At 33.4% G+C, this 18,271-nt stretch overlaps 5 protein-coding genes and 1 non-coding gene across 6 annotated transcripts; 3 read left to right on the top strand and 3 right to left on the bottom strand.

The window, feature by feature from the left end:
* Positions 1 to 1,310: 1,310 nt before the first annotated feature.
* Tsp_00516 (calumenin) lies at positions 1,311 to 2,210 on the top strand. The gene has a single exon (XM_003376276.1). The coding sequence runs from the start codon at positions 1,311 to 1,313 to the stop codon at positions 2,208 to 2,210; it is 900 nt and encodes a 299-aa protein (XP_003376324.1).
* Positions 2,211 to 3,031: 821 nt separating this feature from the next.
* Positions 3,032 to 3,119, bottom strand: Tsp_00517. The gene has a single exon. It is a non-coding gene; the product is annotated as a tRNA-Tyr (tRNA).
* A 1,026-nt stretch (positions 3,120 to 4,145) lies between these two features.
* On the top strand, positions 4,146 to 6,560 carry Tsp_00518 (Fip1 motif protein family protein). The gene is made up of 7 exons (XM_003376275.1): positions 4,146 to 4,343; positions 4,391 to 4,539; positions 4,763 to 5,132; positions 5,196 to 5,463; positions 5,523 to 5,640; positions 5,699 to 5,773; positions 6,077 to 6,560. Exons 1-7 carry the CDS (start codon positions 4,146 to 4,148, stop codon positions 6,558 to 6,560), a joined length of 1,662 nt encoding a protein of 553 aa, XP_003376323.1.
* A 491-nt stretch (positions 6,561 to 7,051) lies between these two features.
* On the bottom strand, positions 7,052 to 8,589 carry Tsp_00519 (phosphoglycerate mutase family member 5). The gene is made up of 4 exons (XM_003376274.1): positions 8,447 to 8,589; positions 8,259 to 8,395; positions 7,378 to 7,640; positions 7,052 to 7,336 (listed from the first exon to the last, which is right to left on the bottom strand). The coding sequence occupies exons 1-4, from the start codon at positions 8,587 to 8,589 to the stop codon at positions 7,052 to 7,054; spliced, it is 828 nt and encodes a 275-aa protein (XP_003376322.1).
* A 1,054-nt stretch (positions 8,590 to 9,643) lies between these two features.
* On the bottom strand, positions 9,644 to 12,035 carry Tsp_00520 (40S ribosomal protein S3-A). Its single transcript, XM_003376273.1, has 11 exons — positions 11,994 to 12,035; positions 11,909 to 11,956; positions 11,529 to 11,625; positions 11,006 to 11,046; positions 10,904 to 10,940; positions 10,713 to 10,759; positions 10,433 to 10,651; positions 10,276 to 10,370; positions 9,967 to 10,154; positions 9,782 to 9,894; positions 9,644 to 9,709 (listed from the first exon to the last, which is right to left on the bottom strand). The coding sequence occupies exons 1-11, from the start codon at positions 12,033 to 12,035 to the stop codon at positions 9,644 to 9,646; spliced, it is 993 nt and encodes a 330-aa protein (XP_003376321.1).
* Positions 12,036 to 12,765: 730 nt separating this feature from the next.
* Tsp_00521 (protein kinase C and casein kinase substrate in neurons protein 2) lies at positions 12,766 to 14,347 on the top strand. The gene is made up of 6 exons (XM_003376272.1): positions 12,766 to 12,982; positions 13,045 to 13,247; positions 13,508 to 13,717; positions 13,778 to 13,932; positions 14,006 to 14,126; positions 14,204 to 14,347. The coding sequence occupies exons 1-6, from the start codon at positions 12,766 to 12,768 to the stop codon at positions 14,345 to 14,347; spliced, it is 1,050 nt and encodes a 349-aa protein (XP_003376320.1).
* Positions 14,348 to 18,271: the final 3,924 nt, after the last annotated feature.

The following is an 18,271-nucleotide window of genomic DNA, read 5'->3' as shown; positions in this document are numbered from 1 at the left end:
TACAATTATTAAATACTAGTGCTATACATTTAATTATCTTCAAATAATGCTTTTCATTTCTATTCACTTTTCAAAATGCATTATGTATAATTTGAATGCTTGCACTGAAAACGAAATTTTTTACAATATTGCAACATAATAACAACTGAGACGTTACTGTAAATTGTAATTATATGAATGCCATCCAGAATAGCTAATTTTTTATAAGATCACTTTTTATATATTAAATTTAAGCAGAAAAACTTTATTATATACTGAAATAAAATTAATGACAAATATTTTATAAAATTTTTGACACTGAATTGAAAAATTTATTTAAAACAAAAAACTTGTCAAAATATAACTGTGCATGTAATTTGTTGATGAATTTTGAGAGCTGTCTAACTTTATGGAATTGCTTTTAGCTCGCATTGTGTTTAATTTAATTGGTCAAAATATGTTGATTTTTCTAAACAAAATTAAAGTATGCATTAAAGAAGAGAAAAAGAAATTGAATTCATTTTTTAGTGATTTTTTAATGCAAAAAATTTTTTGCTTTTTTCAGCATATATTAGTGAATAAAACAATAACTTGAGTGATTTTTACTGTAGTTCAAAAGCAGTGCCATACTATGTCAATCTGAGTTGGTATGTTTTCTTTTGTTGTTGGTATGTTTGCTGATGTATTTTAACTCTAAATATTGGCTATACGCTATATAAAGATTTTATTTATACTTTGTATTGTGTAATTTGTTGTTTCAAGTTATTCTGTGTAAACTTTTACGTTGTTTCATTATTTATTGCCAGTTGTTAAATTCGTGTATCGCAAATGCTGTAGTTAAGTAGATGTTTTTTATTTTGTTTAATATAAAATATGTTGGTAGAAATGAAAATTTGTTATATAATTTATTTTTGATTGAATAAAAATGTATACTATATATGTTGCAAAAGTTTATTCATATTGATGGCGTAGATTTTTATCAGTGAACTTTGTTGCTGAAAAAATTTTTCGTACTAGTCTAGTGTTGGTGTAGTTTTTTTGCCAGGCTTATTTTTCCTTATTTTTTCGAGTTCTTTTATTTAAAAGAGCATTGTTTAAACTTGTAAGTTGTGAATTGTTTTATAGCAGAATATTTTTTTTAATATTTATTGTTAGTCACAGTTTGCATATTAATATAAGAAGAATGTATATGATAGTTCAGTTAACAATGGAAATGCTGTTTTTTTAAATTGTTTTCGACGAACATATATATACTTATATATAATGATGAATGAATAAGTATATTGTGAACTTTTAGAAGTTATTATTTTTAAGACATCGAACGATCAAGCATGAAGTTGAACGCGGCAGTGAATATTTTTTCTTGCTTGGTGATGTTGGTTAGCTTAACAGCCGGCAAGCATGAGCACGAAGAGCAGCCGTTCGTCGGCGAACAGATGGCAGAAGAGTTGAGTTCTCTGAAGCCGGAAGAGATCAAGGCAAAGTTGGCAATTTTGATCAGAGTAATTGACGTCAACGAAGACGGCTTTACGGACGCTTCTGAACTGCAAGCCCACATAAAAAGGATGCAGAAACGTTACATTGACAATGACATTAACAACAGCTGGAATAATTTTGACAAATCGATGACTGACGATGGCAAGCTTTCTTTCAAAGATTATACGGAAAGTTTGTACGGTCAGCCGAGTTCACAAGACGAATTGAGCGACGAATACAAAGAACTGTTGGAAAGGGATAAGCATCGTTGGAATAAGGCGGATATAGACGAAGACGGTAAGCTCAGCAAAGAAGAATACGGCTGCTTTCTGCACCCGGAAAGTTGTCCAATGATGGCGGATGTGATTGTCGAGGAGACGATGAAGGATATTGACAAAAATGGTGACGGATTTGTTGATCTCGATGAATACATCACAGACATGTATCGAGCTGAAGATTATCCTGAGCAGAAAGAAGAGCCGGAATGGGTCAAGTCGGAGAGGCAGATGTTCAGAGATCACCGTGATAAGGATAAGGATGGGAAAATGGATCGTGAAGAATTGAAGGAATGGCTAATGCCCACCAATTTTGACCACGCCGAAGCTGAATCACGCCATTTGATTCACATCGCCGACGACGACAACGACGGTAAGCTGTCCGTCGAAGAGATACTTTACCATTATGAAACGTTTGTTGGAAGTCAAGTGACCGATTATGGAGAACAATTGCAGAAACACGATCCTGCTGAACTTTGAATTTGAAGTATTTCAATTTGTTCCCTAACGCTGTGTAATCATCACGGGCTTTAGTTAAAAGCGGCTCGCAAGCTTAAAATGCAACAACAATAGAAATTTAACCATTAAACTAATTTCTCATATTTTTTTTCACTTTTCATTTCTCTCCACTGCTGATTGCAATTAAGTCATCAATAATGATTGCTGTTGTTTCCGTCTTTCTTTTTTTACTTAAGAAGAATTCTGCAACTTATAGCTGTTTCTCAGCGTTGTCTGTTTTGATTTGATACTGTTCATTATATATATATATATTTTTTTTTTGTTTTTTTTCTCTTTTTGCAATTATTGAATATTGTTAAAAATATGAAAATTAAATTATGACAATTATTTATCTGTTCAATCAATGACCCGGTGGTATGGAATGAGTTTTGCATTTTTTCTTTTGAATTGCAAGAGTTCTTGCTTGACCTGCTGTTCCTCTGGTTGTATACAAACCGCCAGTACAAGTTTCAGAAACAATGAAACACACGATCCTGAATGTCACATGAGATGATTTCAATGATCTGTGAGGTCAGTTCAAATGCTAAGTCAAGTGCAATGAGCAAACTACCATTATTTGCATTTAACAGCAAGCAGCAATATTTATAAACGAAAAGTTGAAAAGAAGAATTATATTGTGCTGATAGTTTCATTAGAAAAAAAAATTACTGGATGCATGAATTTTCAGAATTTTCATTTCTCCCAGGAAGATTATAGAATAAAAAAGTATTTTTAATGCTGTAGTTACTGAAAGTGCAAGTATTTTGTGCTGATATGAAAACATTTACCCTTGGAAAAACGTTTCCTCCGAGCCGGAGTCGAACCAGCGACCTATGGATGTCTGAGCTATGTGTCTACAGTCCACCGCTCTACCAACTGAGCTATCGGAGGTTGTTAGTGATTGTTACTATTAAAATATATAATATTAAGCAAATGCTATAACAATATTTTTTTTAATTCAATAATTACGCATTTTATAAATTATTTTTAGTATTTAAAATTAATGTAATAATAATTCTATTAGTATTTTAATGCTGCCTTAAAGTTTGAACTTTATTTAGACTTTATTTTTTATTTTAGCAATCAGTAATATTAATTATTTTCTTGGAAAATTTTTCAGGAGATTTCTCAACAATTTTGATGAAGCTCACAGCAAAATATTTTAAGCTATGAAAATCACTTATTATCATTGCATTAAAATTCTTTGATTTTCATGATTTGAAATTTATTTAAATGTTCTATTGTATAATGTTTTTCATATTGCGAATGAATATTTGAAAAAATTTTATTCATAAAAGTACTCTCAATAAATAATAATTTAGACTACATACTACATATTTTTTAAATTATTTGTATCTAGTGGAACAATTTCAGCAGCACTTTTCATTTAAAAACTGCTATGAAATATCGACATATCGGTAAATTTGTACTTTATTTTCTAATATTAGTATTGTACTGTACTTGTTGTTTTCTGTTTAAATTGAGGTTATTGATTATGTTCAAATTATACGCTAGGTAAGTTTTATTTATTTATTTAATTTTTTAGCACAGAATTTTTATTCTTTATGTTTCAAATTTATAACGCTTCAACTTATCATAGCGGGATGCCCTTTAGTGATAACTGTACGTATGATTAATTATGTATTTGAAATAGTAGTTTGATGTGTAAATATTGTATTCCCTCAGATTTAATTGTCTATTTGGTCATCATTTGTTAACGTAAATCAGAATTTTCAGTTTATACTTTGCAATTTTTTATTCTGTAATACATTTCTGAAACATTTAGTACCTAATATTTCTGGATATTATTTACTGTTTGAGCAATTACTGATGTTTTTTTCTTCTTAAATTTAAGCTATCCGAAGACTAATTTTCAATTTCCACACTGATGTGAAAAATTTTCTGATTATATTAATCATGGAAAGTGAAGTAGCGGATACCGAAGTTGAACAGGTGCAAACTTCTGAAGAGATAGATGTATCTACGTCCTCCCCTCCTAAAAATCCAGATCCTTATCCAAGAATTGTTGTCACAATTGAAGAAGAGGATGAGGATAAGAATGAAATAAATGAATCTTCAACGTCAAAAGATAGTCCAAAAGAAAACCATGCAGTGGTATTTAGAAATTTTGAAATATGTTTTTGTAATGTTGAAAATTTTAGCCTGAAAATGCGGAAAATGTCTCTTCCAAAACTGAAACTGCTACTGAACAAACAAAGGAGATTACTGCGTTTGAAGAACTGTCGTCTGACGATGAAGATAATATTTGTATTACTATAGGTGATGTGAAGCCAACTTTACCAACGGCGAAGTAAGCAAAGTTTTCATATTTCTCCGTTTAATATTTATAAATTTAATATTAAAAAAAAGTTTTTCTTAAATGTCGAGTGGCTTTGTTTGGATTTCGAAAAATGGGCTTTGAAAGTTCTACAAATTAAAATAACCGATAAGTGTAGATAATGATTATTTAGTAAAGAGTTATGTAGTTCCTTAATGTGTGTCTTTACTTTTTCATATATATATTTATTATGTAGCTTTCGCCAGATGGGTCAAAAATCAGGCAACGCGCGATATTCAAATAAATTAGATATCGACTCTACTGGCACATACAATGGAACGCCGATATTTGACGTTGACATTGCGACAATTGAAGCAAAACCATGGCGTGAGCCAGGTGCTGATGTAACCGACTATTTCAACTATGGATTTACAGAAGAGACCTGGCAAACGTATTGCGAACGGCAGAAGCGTTTGCGAACTGAGTTCGGGCCAGCAAATGCGAACAAAGCATATTTCAATAGTATCCCTAGTTTGAATGCACCTCCTCGACTCGGCGGTCCAATTCCCACTATTACAAGTTTACCGCCTCCACCAGTTGCATTTTCTGCAGTTCTTTCTTCTGAAGTATTTTTTTGCATTATTTGTACTGTTCACGTCGGTTTCTAATTGCTTAACATTTAAATGCAGTCTGATCGACAGTCGACAGAAAAGTCATCTTCCACATTCAATAAAATCAAAATGGCCGACCAGAACAGTCGATTTGCCTGCGATGATGCAGAAGAAGAACCGTCACCAGGTTCTGGTCAAGGCAATGGTGATTCGAAAACTAAAGAACCACTACCAAGCTCTACTATGTTAGCGGCGCCACCATGCGTCCCACCACATGGTTTAGGCATCCCGCCAGGTTTCCCTCCTGCTGTAGTTCCTCCAGTTCCAGGCTTGGGCGTTCCACCAGGTAAGTTTTCCTTCATTTCGGCCATGTGTTTACATTTTATTTGTGTGTAAATTAATCAGGAGTACCACCTCCAAATTTGGCTGGTCCTCCTCCACATTTTGGAGCGCCACCTCCACCAGGAATTGGTTTTGCCGGCTTTCCGTTTCCACCTCCATGCAGACCCCCGTTTCCACCACGGTTTGTATTATTATTATTATTGTTATTGGAATAGAAATTTTTGACTTTTTTCTTCAAGTGGCTATGCAGGATTCAATCAACCTGAACAAGAAAGTGGGCGACAACACAGCCCTCCATATTCTGATAAGAGCAGGTATGCATTTTTTTTCTTTTTGTATCCAAAGTCATTATTCCAAGTTGATCTGTAAATACGCATTACTTATCAGATTAGTTTATCAGAAGCATTTACTGTTGTTGTGAATATGAATTTTTTAAAACTACATTTTATCATATTTGAAAAATCTCACTGCTGTAATTTTGAATAGAAAGTATGCGAATAGTTGGGCGAGGATAAGAGTTAAAAAAATATTAAACCGAGAATGGATTGTAATAATTGTAAACTGTTGAAAAGAAGGTTGTCAGCGTTGTTTAAGGTTGGATATTTTTCTGTTCTCAGCAATGGCGACGATGAACCGTTGCGTTATGGTTACAGTAAACGGTCGGAAATGGATCCTTCCAGACACGGCGGTGTTTACCACGGTTCTCAAGGAAGTACTCGTCGATCGAGGTCTCCGCCCGGTCTAAGTCACATCTACAGTCGCTACCGGAGTCGTCGCCGCAGTCGCAGTCCGAGCCGACTATCGCCAGAGATGTACTGTTTGGACGAAGTGGCGCCGGATGTCGATTCGCACAGCTCGAACACCTACGCACGGGAATCGCGCAGCTCTTATTACCGCAGGCGCTCGTCCGGTGGTCCAGACGATTCTTCCATGTATCCAGGCAACGGTTCCACTTATGGAAATTCGAACAGCATTAACGCGGCCGGTGGAAGTGAGCATCGCCGTCGCAGCCGAGATCGAGCCAGGTCTAGTCGTGACCACAGCAGCAGTCGTCGACGTCGAGATGAAGAATCCAGTTCGAAACGCAAAAAGCGACAGTAAATATCTATCTGTCTATCTATCTGTATTTGTTGTGTTAAATGTGTTCATTTTGCATTTGACGTTGCTGTTTTGTTGTGCAGTAGCAGTCGAAGTCGTCGTGACCGTTCCCATGACAGTGCCAGACGCAGTGGCAGTTATCACAAGTCGAAAAAAGCAAAAGATTCCCATCGCAGCAGGAGTCGAGACCGCGACAGCAGCAGCAAGAGGAGGAAAAAGTCTAAAGTATCGTCGTCTAGGCGCGGCGGCGGAGGCGGTGGTGCTGAAAACGAGCCCGTTCGTGGCAGCAGTGATCGACACTGATCATCAGTCAACATCACAAGCATGGTCTTATGTGGATGATGTATGAAATGGCAAACAAAAACAAACAAATATATATATATATATATGTGTATGCTATTTTGACATGTTAAGGACATCATAATCTCTCGTAGTAGGTGATATTAGAAAGTAAACTTCGTTTTCTCTATGTTTATCTGTGCACTAGTAATGCATCACCTGTAAGAAACCATGTCGATGGGCATGTAGCCGGTGTCGCCAAGGTAGACTAGGTTGACTTCACCGTTTTCCAAAATGCGTACATAGGTGAGACTGCAGTGGGCCAGGTTCATACGAGCCCAGGCATTGATTGGCAGTTGTAAAGCTCGCATGACAAAAAATCGGATCACGTTCGCGTGGCAGACGATCACCTCCAGCGTGGGCTCTTTCTGGCTTGGTTCCGGTCGGTGGAAATATTTGCGAAACGCTGCTTCGATTCTTGCCCCGTCTTCGTAGAATTTCTTCAAAAACAATCACGTTCGATTACCACAAATTTACACACCAGAATCGGTGGGGAATTAAAAATCACCTTCTCCTCCGGATACCAGTTGTATTTCGGTGGTTCTGGTTCCACAGGAGCGCCTTCTTCGAGCAGCGGATCGTAGGAGATCTTCTCGACCGGCAACCCAATACGTTCGCAAATGATCCGCGCCGTCTGATCGGCCCGAATCATTGTCGACGCGAACAGTGTGGTCAGTGGAATCGGCTCGAAGTATTTGATTAACTTTCGAATGCGATCTCCGCAAACTTCGGCCTGTTTCCTACCTGTAGAAATTTGATAAAGTGATGACAAAAAAAAACAAATTCTTCTTCTATTCTACAGTTCGCCATTCTACTTGATTATCACCTTATTATTACTATACAAAGACTGCGGGACTTCACCATGGGAGGCATGTATAATTTTGAAATTTAACGCAACATCATTGATAAAATTTAATTCACTTTTGATACGGTGTAGAATAAAATTGTAGACTGTGTTTGTTAACAAAAACACTTATTTATGAACAATACTGACACTTAAATTATCACAAAATAAAGCCTTTTTCATTCATAAAAACAGTTGAAATTATAATTTACTATCAATTTAAGAAGTAAGTTTAGCAAAAATAAAAGTTTTACCAGAACACTCTCAAATGATGAATGATTCAAAATACATCAATCGAAACTAAAAATTCACCGCCTATACAACTACGCAACAAATAAATTTGCCTAGAGCGGAACATTATAATTATTATACAGAAAACATTACCACTGATGTAAATAATGCGCTAATTAAATAATACAAGTCATACATATATAATAAAGTTGACTAGATACAAAATTTTGAGTATATTATGAACTAATCGCAGCTTCATAAATTAAAAATAATAAAAACATTCATACCTAATTCGGTCAGAATTCGTTCTGATGAATCTTCCCTACGTTGGTAATACTGACCATGTCGTATCATGATGATATGCCGAACTACCTTTGAATTCACTTTCTTCAAATTAGCATCCATTTCTTTCCCTCGAGAACGCCTAAACCACACATAAATTCCTTGACCATAAAAATGTTACATTCTCTCTTACTTATCCCAATTGAAATCCCAAACTGAGCCGTTATGATTTTGTGCGTTATAATCTGCCATTGAATTCTTCTTGTCTAGATCAATGTGGTTTTTCAATGCAGCTGCCGATAAACTGAGGGCGTATCGAAAGTATTTCGATAACATTGTAAATTGCAAATGCAAAGTACTCAAATAAAAAAAAATAAAAATTCATAAATGATCACACCAAAAGAAAAAAAAGAACAAATAAAAATCGACACTGAAATGCTTAAACGATTGCTACATATAATACAAATCTATTTTTAAACTTAACAGCATTCCAGTATACTAGCATGCAAAATATTTTATTAAAGAATCTGACATTATGTGGATAAATTTTGAATAGAATAAAACAAAAGCAAGACAAGAAAAACGTAAAACATATAATAAATACAAAAAACCAAAAAATGAAATATATAATAATTCTGTACATTCAATACGTTTAAAATATTACATTAGAATTAGAAGAATAACATGCAAACATATTTAGAAGTTGACATAAAAATAAAACCAAAAATCTCACACTTACTACAGAAATGAATATTTCTACACTTTTCACTTAGATCGCATACAGTATATTTAAAATATGTTTTTCAGGTTTGTTTATCGTTAATGCAGTTCTTTTAACAACATCACAATATAATGATAACGATTTAAATTTTTTTAATTTTAGTAGATTTTTTATGGATGATTAACAGAAATAATTATTGTGAAAATTCGTACAGTTAAAAACTGAAGAACTCTGAAAATATGAGTATTCAAAGAAAGAGAAAACTTTTTTCAACGCAACGGGGTATTTATAAGAATTGTATCCATTCACATTCAATAAAGAGAATAAACGCCATATTAATTGTTCGTCAGTTCATTTTGGCAACAAATCATTAGTTTGAAAACTCGGTACTACAAACATATAGTTTCAGCATAAAGACTGCATCGTGTAAGTTAGTCAAACTTATTACTGTAATGAATATTTATAAGCATTTTTATGATGCCCCAATGGTACTGCATGGTGCCGGTAACGTTCATTAGATTAATAAATTAAAGAAAATTTACAATAAATATCGTATAAACTATTTGAGTTTCTTAATTTACAGCAATAGTAAACAAAAAGCACATAACATGAGCAAAATTGATGGAATATTTTTATTTTTTTCAGTTCTACACCGTTATCATTAGGAAATTAAAATCCCATGGTATCTGGTGTTGGACCAGTCAGACTGCCATACTGCATTTCACTAGGCTTTTCCTTAATTTGCTAAAATCAAAGTATATTCAGCTGTAATCATAAACAAAATAAACATAAAAATAACCAACTTACAATTTCTTCCTTTGGTTCGAAAACTACTACAGAATCCGGCAAAGGTTTCTTCGGTCCGTATACACCCTTCGGATCGTGCGGTAGCATAATTTTTACTTTTATACCAATAACACCTATCAAAAAATATTTAAATAAAATACAAACATGTTTTTTGCTAATAGTAATAATAATAATCGTAAAAATACCTTGGCGTAGAACGACGTGACGAACACCTTTTTCTACATATTCATTTGTTGGATCACCACTGTGAATCATTAAACCATCAACAAATTTCATTGATTTTGCACGCTGACCACGCAATTTTCCAGAAACAATTACTTCACAACCTTTTGCCTGGGATTCCATAATGTAACGAAGAATACCATAACAGGCGCTAAAATTTCAAAAGTGAAAATAATCTTTTAACATACACCCTGTTTAATGAAACATTTTACAAGAATATTCTAGTGAAATAAAATACAACAAAAATGTTATAATCTATAATTAATGCATACCGTCTAACTGGAAGACCACCTATTAACTTAAACCGAAGCGATTCACACTGTGCTATTGCGCATAATCCACGCTGAGCAACTTTTTCAGCGTACAACTGAAACATATATGAAACTTCAACAAAAGTAAACATAAAACATATGCAAACCATACATCAACCGATTCTTCTGGTAAATTGAATCGCTTCTGTACTAAAGATGTAAGTTCGCGGATTCGCCGGCCTTTTTCACCCAGCACATTTTGCGTTCGCGTTGCCATAATTATAATTTCTGTTTTACGTGGGGTCTTACGAACTTCTACCCCCGAATAACCATCTTCGGCCAATTCTCTCATAAAAAAATTGTTCAACTCCGCTTTGAACACACCATCGGCAATAAACTAAAAGAGTACACTGTTAACAATAGCAAAACGTAGTCAACAATGAAATTTCAAACTTTACTTTCTTCTTAATTGATGCAAACGGCATAATTTCCAAGCAATCGAAACCTTAAGATGAAATAAATGAGCTTTGTTTAAAATATTCTATCCAAAAGAATCGAGTTTATTCACATGCAACTTATTATTTCATAGGTAAAGCGCAAAAATTTTAACAAAAGTTTAGCAACACATTGCTGCAAATTTATTAAAAACTTTCACAAAATGCCTGTATATATAAATCCCTTATCAACTTAAAATGATTGTTATTAATTATTAAAATTATTTATTATAGTTAATATTCATAAACATTTTTACCAACCCTATATTAAGGTATCCTTCTATCGTTTGCGTGTACACTACAGAAAGGTAAATATATAATTGAATGCAAGTTTTATTTACGAATCATACATTATACTGTAAATACACATCTATAATTTGTTATTTTAATAACAGTTGCTTAACAAATTGACATTAAAAAAATGTATATTTATAAATTTTAGCGTTAATAATATTTATACACTTTATTATAAATTATATAAAGTTTCTGCCAATAAATGAAGAAGAGCTTTTACATATAAACGAATGAGATGAGTTTGACAGCAGTTAAAATGTAATGCATAAAAATTGGTTTGAATTTTATAACATTTTCTTTTCAATAAATATCATACAGAATAATACTACAAATGCAACAAAGTGATTAACAGTGATTGAAACAAAGCACATTGTCTAATTAAATAAAATAAACGCATATTTAAATTATTTTTTGGACTTACTTTATATTTGAATTTTCTGTTAATTACCTTAAGCCGAATTTGCAGGTAGATATGTTAAGTTTTACAACAAGTAGGTGTCCATTTGTCAACTACAGTATGCCTTGAAATATCCGCCAGCGGAGTTGAATTTCTCTGAAGGTGCTTCGTTCGTGACTTGTTGCGCTTTTATATTATTTTTTATTAATAAAACTGAAATTTTTTTCAATTTTCATCATTGTTAGCATCTTGTATTATATAGGATAAAAATAATTGCTTTTCAAGTCCATTTTTTAGGTAGATGTCCCTTTTTGTTTTCTTGAACACATTTATGAAATACTAGGCTGCTACTTTTTAACTGTTAATTGTATTTTTTTATATAAATTCTATTTTCTGCCATTTTTCATGTACGCGTTTAATGAAAAGGGAAAGCATTGATTAATTTTCTTTTAAAACTGTCCTTGGAAACTTGTTTGCTTCGAAGGCCGAAAGTTTCCGCTGTTGTATTTTCTGTTATCTAAAAAATCAGCGTTTAGTGAACATTGCAACAAAACTCGAATGGTATGTGCTTGATGAAACATTTCACTCCGTGCCATGTGAAAATGACCGCATATTTGTGCACTTCAAATGGTGCTTTCATGTGTTTAACTTTCGTTAGTCAGTCAGTTAAGCTTTTGCAGCTTTTCAAATGTTACTCTATAAATGCGTAGTATAATTCAGTGATAAATAATTTTTCAGTGATTCACAAGCATTAATGAATAGTATGATTCATAATACATAAATTTAGCTTGTTAATAGAACATTATGCAAACAGTGTAGCTTGATGAAATAGCTAGATAATTTTCCAAATTCGTTGTATTATTTTAGTAGAAAAATGTCTACTTGAGCGGTGAATAAATGTCCAAGTGTTGTTGTTGTTTGAATAATATTGAGTTGTTAGTTGGTTTGTCAGTTTAATTCGCGGTTAATTTCTTGCACGAGTGAAATGATCTTATCCATCCGTGGTGCATGTTGCTATTATCAGCAATGTCGATGACCTCCTGTACATATGTTGTCTGGACGTTGTCCAGTTTGTGTAAAGTTTTATCTGTTCGGTTGAGTTTGTGTACGAGTTGTTGCTTAGGAGCCAACCTTGAACGAGCGTTGGCGTTGGTTCTAGAGAAGAAGTTTTTTTCACACTGTGCTGTGCTGTGTTTTTAGATCGTTTTGTCAACAGTTTAGTGACACGTTGATTTCATATTGTCAAATTATTGATAATAATAATAATTATTATTATTATTGAAATTTGTGATTTTATCCACTGGTTTTCAGGTGTGTTTGGTAGAAATGTCGCCGTCAGATTCCAGCATATTAAATGGAGAAACTGCGTTGGAATCGTTTTGGGAAATTGGTCAGTACAAGAGAAGTGTTCGTCGCATTGAAGATGCGCCTCGTCTTTGTTCAGAATTGTCTCTGTTGATACGTGAACGAAGCGAAATCGAAGCTGCCTACGCCAAATCATTGCAACAGTGGTCAAAAAAATGGTCCGAACACGTCGACAAAGGTACTACATTTCGTTGGGTATGTTGAAAAATACAAAAGTTTTGATTTTACAAATTTTTCAAGGGGTCGAGTACGGTAGTGCACAAGAAGCTTGGAAAGCAATTTTACAAGAAGGAAGGAGCAAAGCGGATCTGCATTTACAACGGCGCGATCGACTCATCGACGAAGTGTTCAACGTGATCAAAATATGGTCGAAGGACAATTTTCACAAAACTGCCTTCGGTGCCGTCAAAGAGGGCAAAGAAATTGAAGAAGCTTTCAAACGGGTGAGCTTATTAAATTCGGACAAAATATCTTATATGTATAGATTTTTTTATTCAATTTTTGCATTTCTTTGTTCTGCTCATTCATACTGTAATGCAATGGACAATCAAGATTTAACGGTAAAAAATTTTCTATTTGATTATACTTTAAGTATTTATTTTTTTAAATTTTTATCTGAAATAAGTTGCTTTGCAATAGGGATTTGCATCTTTTGTTTTGATCTTTGATACGTTGCTAATGTTTGTTTGTCATTTTGTTGAAGGCTCAGAAACCATGGGCAAAGTTGTATGGGAAAATTTTGAAAGCTAAACGTGAATATTTTTCATCTTCTCGCATGGAACGATCAGCCGAGAATCAAGAAAAGAACGCAGCTGGAAATCCTGAAATGTCCAGGGAGCAGGTGAAAAAATTTCACGAGAAAATGGTCAAATGCCAAACGGAACGACAAAAAGCTGAAGAAGAATATAGAAAGGTATATATTCTTTTCTTTTCTTATCTCACAGTTTCTCATGTATTTTACTGCCCAATGCAGACTGTTGCGGCAATATCCGACTACAAGTCGACTTATCAGGCGGACATGATGCAGGTTTTCAAGCGTTGTCAAGAGTTGGAATTGAAGCGATTGAAATTTTTCAAAGAAATGCTCAAAGGAGCTCACGATTGTTTGAACATGTCCAACGAACCAAAGTGATATTATTTATTTATTTTTAATTAACTGTTTCGACACAAAGCAATGCTCAGTGAAAATTATATTTTGAAGGCTGAACTCCATTTATGAGCAATTTTTGTCGACCGTGACCAGTGTTGACGCGGAAAAGGATGTGCAAAATTGGGAAAAAGAGTTTGGTCCGGGGATGCCATTTAATTGCCCAGTTTTCGAGGTAGGATTTTGAAATTGAAATTATTTAAATTTTTCTCTTTGAACTTGATGCATATGACGACAAACTTAATTATGCAGACTTACACACCAGAAGTACGTGAAATTGTGAAAAAGCGCAACAAAGTTGCCGGTGATGAGCCGGTCGTTTTGCTTTCCAAACGTGAAAGCATTGCCGATCCCAATGCTGACAACTGCTTTGTCGAACCATTGGATGATAAGTGAGTTGTATTTTATTTACTTGCGCGTTGTTGATTTATTGTGTGTTTGTTTGCTGTTCAAAGATCAAAAATGACAAATTCATCCGATGTCACGACGCATTGTATTGACGAGTGGGATGAAAGTGGTTCGTCAAATGAATTTGAACCGAAGATGGTGAAAGCCCTTTATGATTACAATAAGCAAGAGGATGATGAATTTTCTTTCAAAAAGGGTATTTATTATTATTATTAATTTTATTTAATGATAAAAATTCTGTTATTGTTGTTTTTAAGGTGATATTTTTGAAAAATTGGGCGACGAAGACGAACAAGGATGGTGCAAGGGTCGTAAGGACGGCATTACTGGACTTTATCCTGCCAACTACGCCGTTGATTTGAAAGCTTGATCGATTGAAAAATTTACTTTGGTTTGCTTACTTAATGAAAAAAGAAATATATATACTTTTTTTTTCTTTTTCTCTTTCGATATCATGAGCAGTATTTCACTTGGAAGAGCTTCATCCTCAAACGTGCCGTATATCATCAAGTAATTGGATATGTTGTTATATATATATTGGGTTTGTTAACAGCAGTTTCATTATTTTTATTTATGTTAAAAGTTATCGAAATTGTCGTTTTTGTTAAAAGTGTTTTTCAATTAAAGTGCACGACATTACATTGATTTGCAGATACTTGAAAGCCATTTTGAAACATCATCGCTAGTTGTAAATGATGTTGACAACCAGCTTTTCTTTTAAAAATATAACAACCAGAGTGATAATTAATAATAATAATTGCAATAAAATGTTAGCTATATGTTGTTTTAACAAATTCAAATTATTATTATTATTAATCAGTCACTTGAATAATTTAAATTGCAGAAAAGGATAATCATTTTATAATATTAATGATAAACTGAATCGAAACTCAATTGTGATCATAGGATTAGCAAGTCAAAAACTATTGCTGCTGCATCCCTACACTTCAGAAATATATTCCATTTTTTCTCGTGTTTTGCGAGCATTGCTTGCATTATTATATGAATAATAATAAAACTAACAACGTTGTTTTGTTTAGTGAATTTTTATGCATCACAGTTGCAACGCTATTTCATTACTTTTTCAACGCCTGAAAATATAGTTGAAAAAGAAAAATTCCTTATTTCTCTTTTTTACTATTAAATTTCAAATGATGATTTCAATTTTACATCATGGCAACGTATATTTCTGAAAAGGTATTGTTGTGAAGATGAAATAGAAGACGACAGCATATGTAAAATTGCTCATTTCGGATAGAATTTCACTGCATTGAAAATTGTGCCGTTAGGTGAATAGGGGCTAGCTGTTGGAGTTGTAATGCATGATGCGCATAGTTGGGGTGGTTTTTCGAAATTTACACGACTTCCTTCCGGACTGTTTGGGCCGTCTGTTGCATATTCCATGCACCCTGCAAGCGGGGCAGTGTTCTTAATTAATTGAGCCTCTTAACAAGGGGAACATTTGTCGAACGAGAGAGATTCTTCAGAGATTCGGCGTCGTTTACTCGTTAATCGAAAATCAATCTAAACTTTAATGACGTAATAATTGGCTTTTTTCTCTCAATCGACCGTGCTGTTTTAAGAACGAGACCCTGTTTTGAGCAAGCAATTGACCCCCAACAAATAAACTTAGCCACAAAATGCGCTCTTTTTGACGGTTCCATTTCACTGATCCCAGCAAAGTGGTCGACGGTGCTTCAGATTTGAATTAAGTATTTTGTCGCGCTCCGAGTAATGTCCGGCGGTCGGTCCACGAGCTGTATCCAATTTTGGGAATCATTGGTCGAAATTGTCCGCCAAGCCGCCAGACGGCCAACTGCATAAACCTCCATGAAGCCTTGGATAATTGTATTATCGATTGGCAGTCTTGAAATTCATTTCAAAACAGCAAATTCACCACTGCTGGTCCGAGTGAATTGCAAATATAACAGCTCGTCCACAGTTTTCCAACTTCGCCACTGAAGCTTCACCCACTCAGGAAAGCAATGTACAAAGCTCTCAAGGTATGTAGGTTTCAAAAAACGAAAAAAAACTGTTTTTTTCTTTTTATTTCATCTTATTCTTCATTATTTCCGTTAAATTGATCAAAATCAGATTAAACATTTAAATAAATAACATGAATTAATAAAATCACCTAATTATTCTTCTTTCGTTATTATCTCCTTAACCTCTGCTCTTTGCAATTTATGACCATTGCTTTTTAATTTTCCATTTCCATCAACTTATTCAATGCTTAATTTGAAAAAATATACTCAAAATTTAAATAAAATTTTCTGTCCAACATAATTGAAACTCGTCTGTGAATGTTCAATTGCACAATTTGCATTTCACATCATCACATCCAAAGGAAAACATTTATCAAAGTTTACTGTACTACTGCTGTACTGAACGTTCTATTTGGATCAAAGTAAAAAGTTTGTTAATTCTACTACTGTAAAAAATGAAACAAGAGCAAAAATTTATAAAAAGCGAATAATGTAATGAAAGTTTAATTTTTACTATTTTATTTAAATTTTAGATATTTTTTCAACTGTTCCATTATTTTAATGGATAATCTTTTAGTTGAGAAAAATAAAGCAAACTGACACTTGGTTTTCAATCATTTCAATATTAACTCATAGTGTGTTAAAGTGGATGTTTATTTAGTATTGAAAGTAAATTTTGAAGAAGAATTTTTTAAAATAAGCAATAACATTGTGGAAGAAAAAACTGCTTTTTACTTAACACACTAGTCTGAGTAAGAGCACTGTGAGAGGCTTGAAAAACAAAATCTTTTTCCCATTCAAGCTTTGTAAATATAGTATGCAGTAAATTTGAATATTACATATTTTAAAATGTTCAAAAATTTATATTCATTTCAAGTGCAGGTTTTACTTTATTTTTAACAAACAACAATGATCAAAAGCTGAACTTCCTTAAACACTTTCCAAACTTGTGATTATTCTCAAGTGATTGCATGCATATATATTGTAATATTTTACTGAAAACTTGGTGGCATTGCTATTGGATAATATCAGTGATGTGAATGCATTGAAACGGTATTTTTAATTTTTTTCCTATGAAAACTTGAAAACAACATATCTGATGAATGCGTTTGTCATTATCATCATATTTGCGTAATAAAGAAAACTAAATGTTAATTTGCCAATTGAGCGCTGATAAATAAATGCTTGTAGAGAAATTTTCAAACTGCAAAATTGTCGTGTTCAAGTGGTCCGTGAAAATATTTTAAATGTAAAGCTTATCAATGCATTTCAGAAGTACAATCACGAAACTTTTACGCACAACACATTTCAGCTAAATAATAAGCAATAATTTTAGATTTGAAGAGTTATAGCTTAATTTATTCGTTATTAGTGAATAATTTGAAAATTTAGTTGATCAACATTTTCGATAACTTTTAAGGGAAATGTTCATTGCTTCTTTAGCAAGTTTTGCTGGATATTTCTGTTTTTTTTGTTTAGTACATGCTAACGCAGATACTTGCATATGTTTGCAGGGGTTGAATTATTTACACTTGCCGTTGCCAGAATTTGAAACTGCTATCCGCAAAGTGGTTAATAGGAGGTCAAATTTATTTTATTCACTGCAGTTCAAATTCCCATTCCGTCACTTCAGTTTTAATCATCTTTGGGAAGTTTAAAAGTAGCTTATAAGTTGAAAATGGTCATCTGGCATGCAATTTAAAGAAGATCTAAACGATCAATAGAAGATTGCTAGACAATAATTGAATAAAATCAACGTAAACGCGCCTGCTGGGTTCAGCGGCCGCTCTTCATCATGGATATAGGATGATTATATTGTGTTGACAGATTTTATTAGATTAAGTAACAATTCTACAACGTTTCAATTTAAATGAACCTTTAAGTTGTGTACTGATAAAAGCAGGCAATGTCAAAAATATTACTTCAT

Source organism: Trichinella spiralis (assembly GCF_000181795.1).
Source record: "Trichinella spiralis strain ISS 195 chromosome Unknown Scfld4, whole genome shotgun sequence".
Lineage (NCBI taxonomy): Eukaryota > Metazoa > Nematoda > Enoplea > Trichinellida > Trichinellidae > Trichinella > Trichinella spiralis.
Note: the sequence above shows the minus strand (reverse complement) of the source record. Positions and strands in the feature narration are given on the sequence as shown.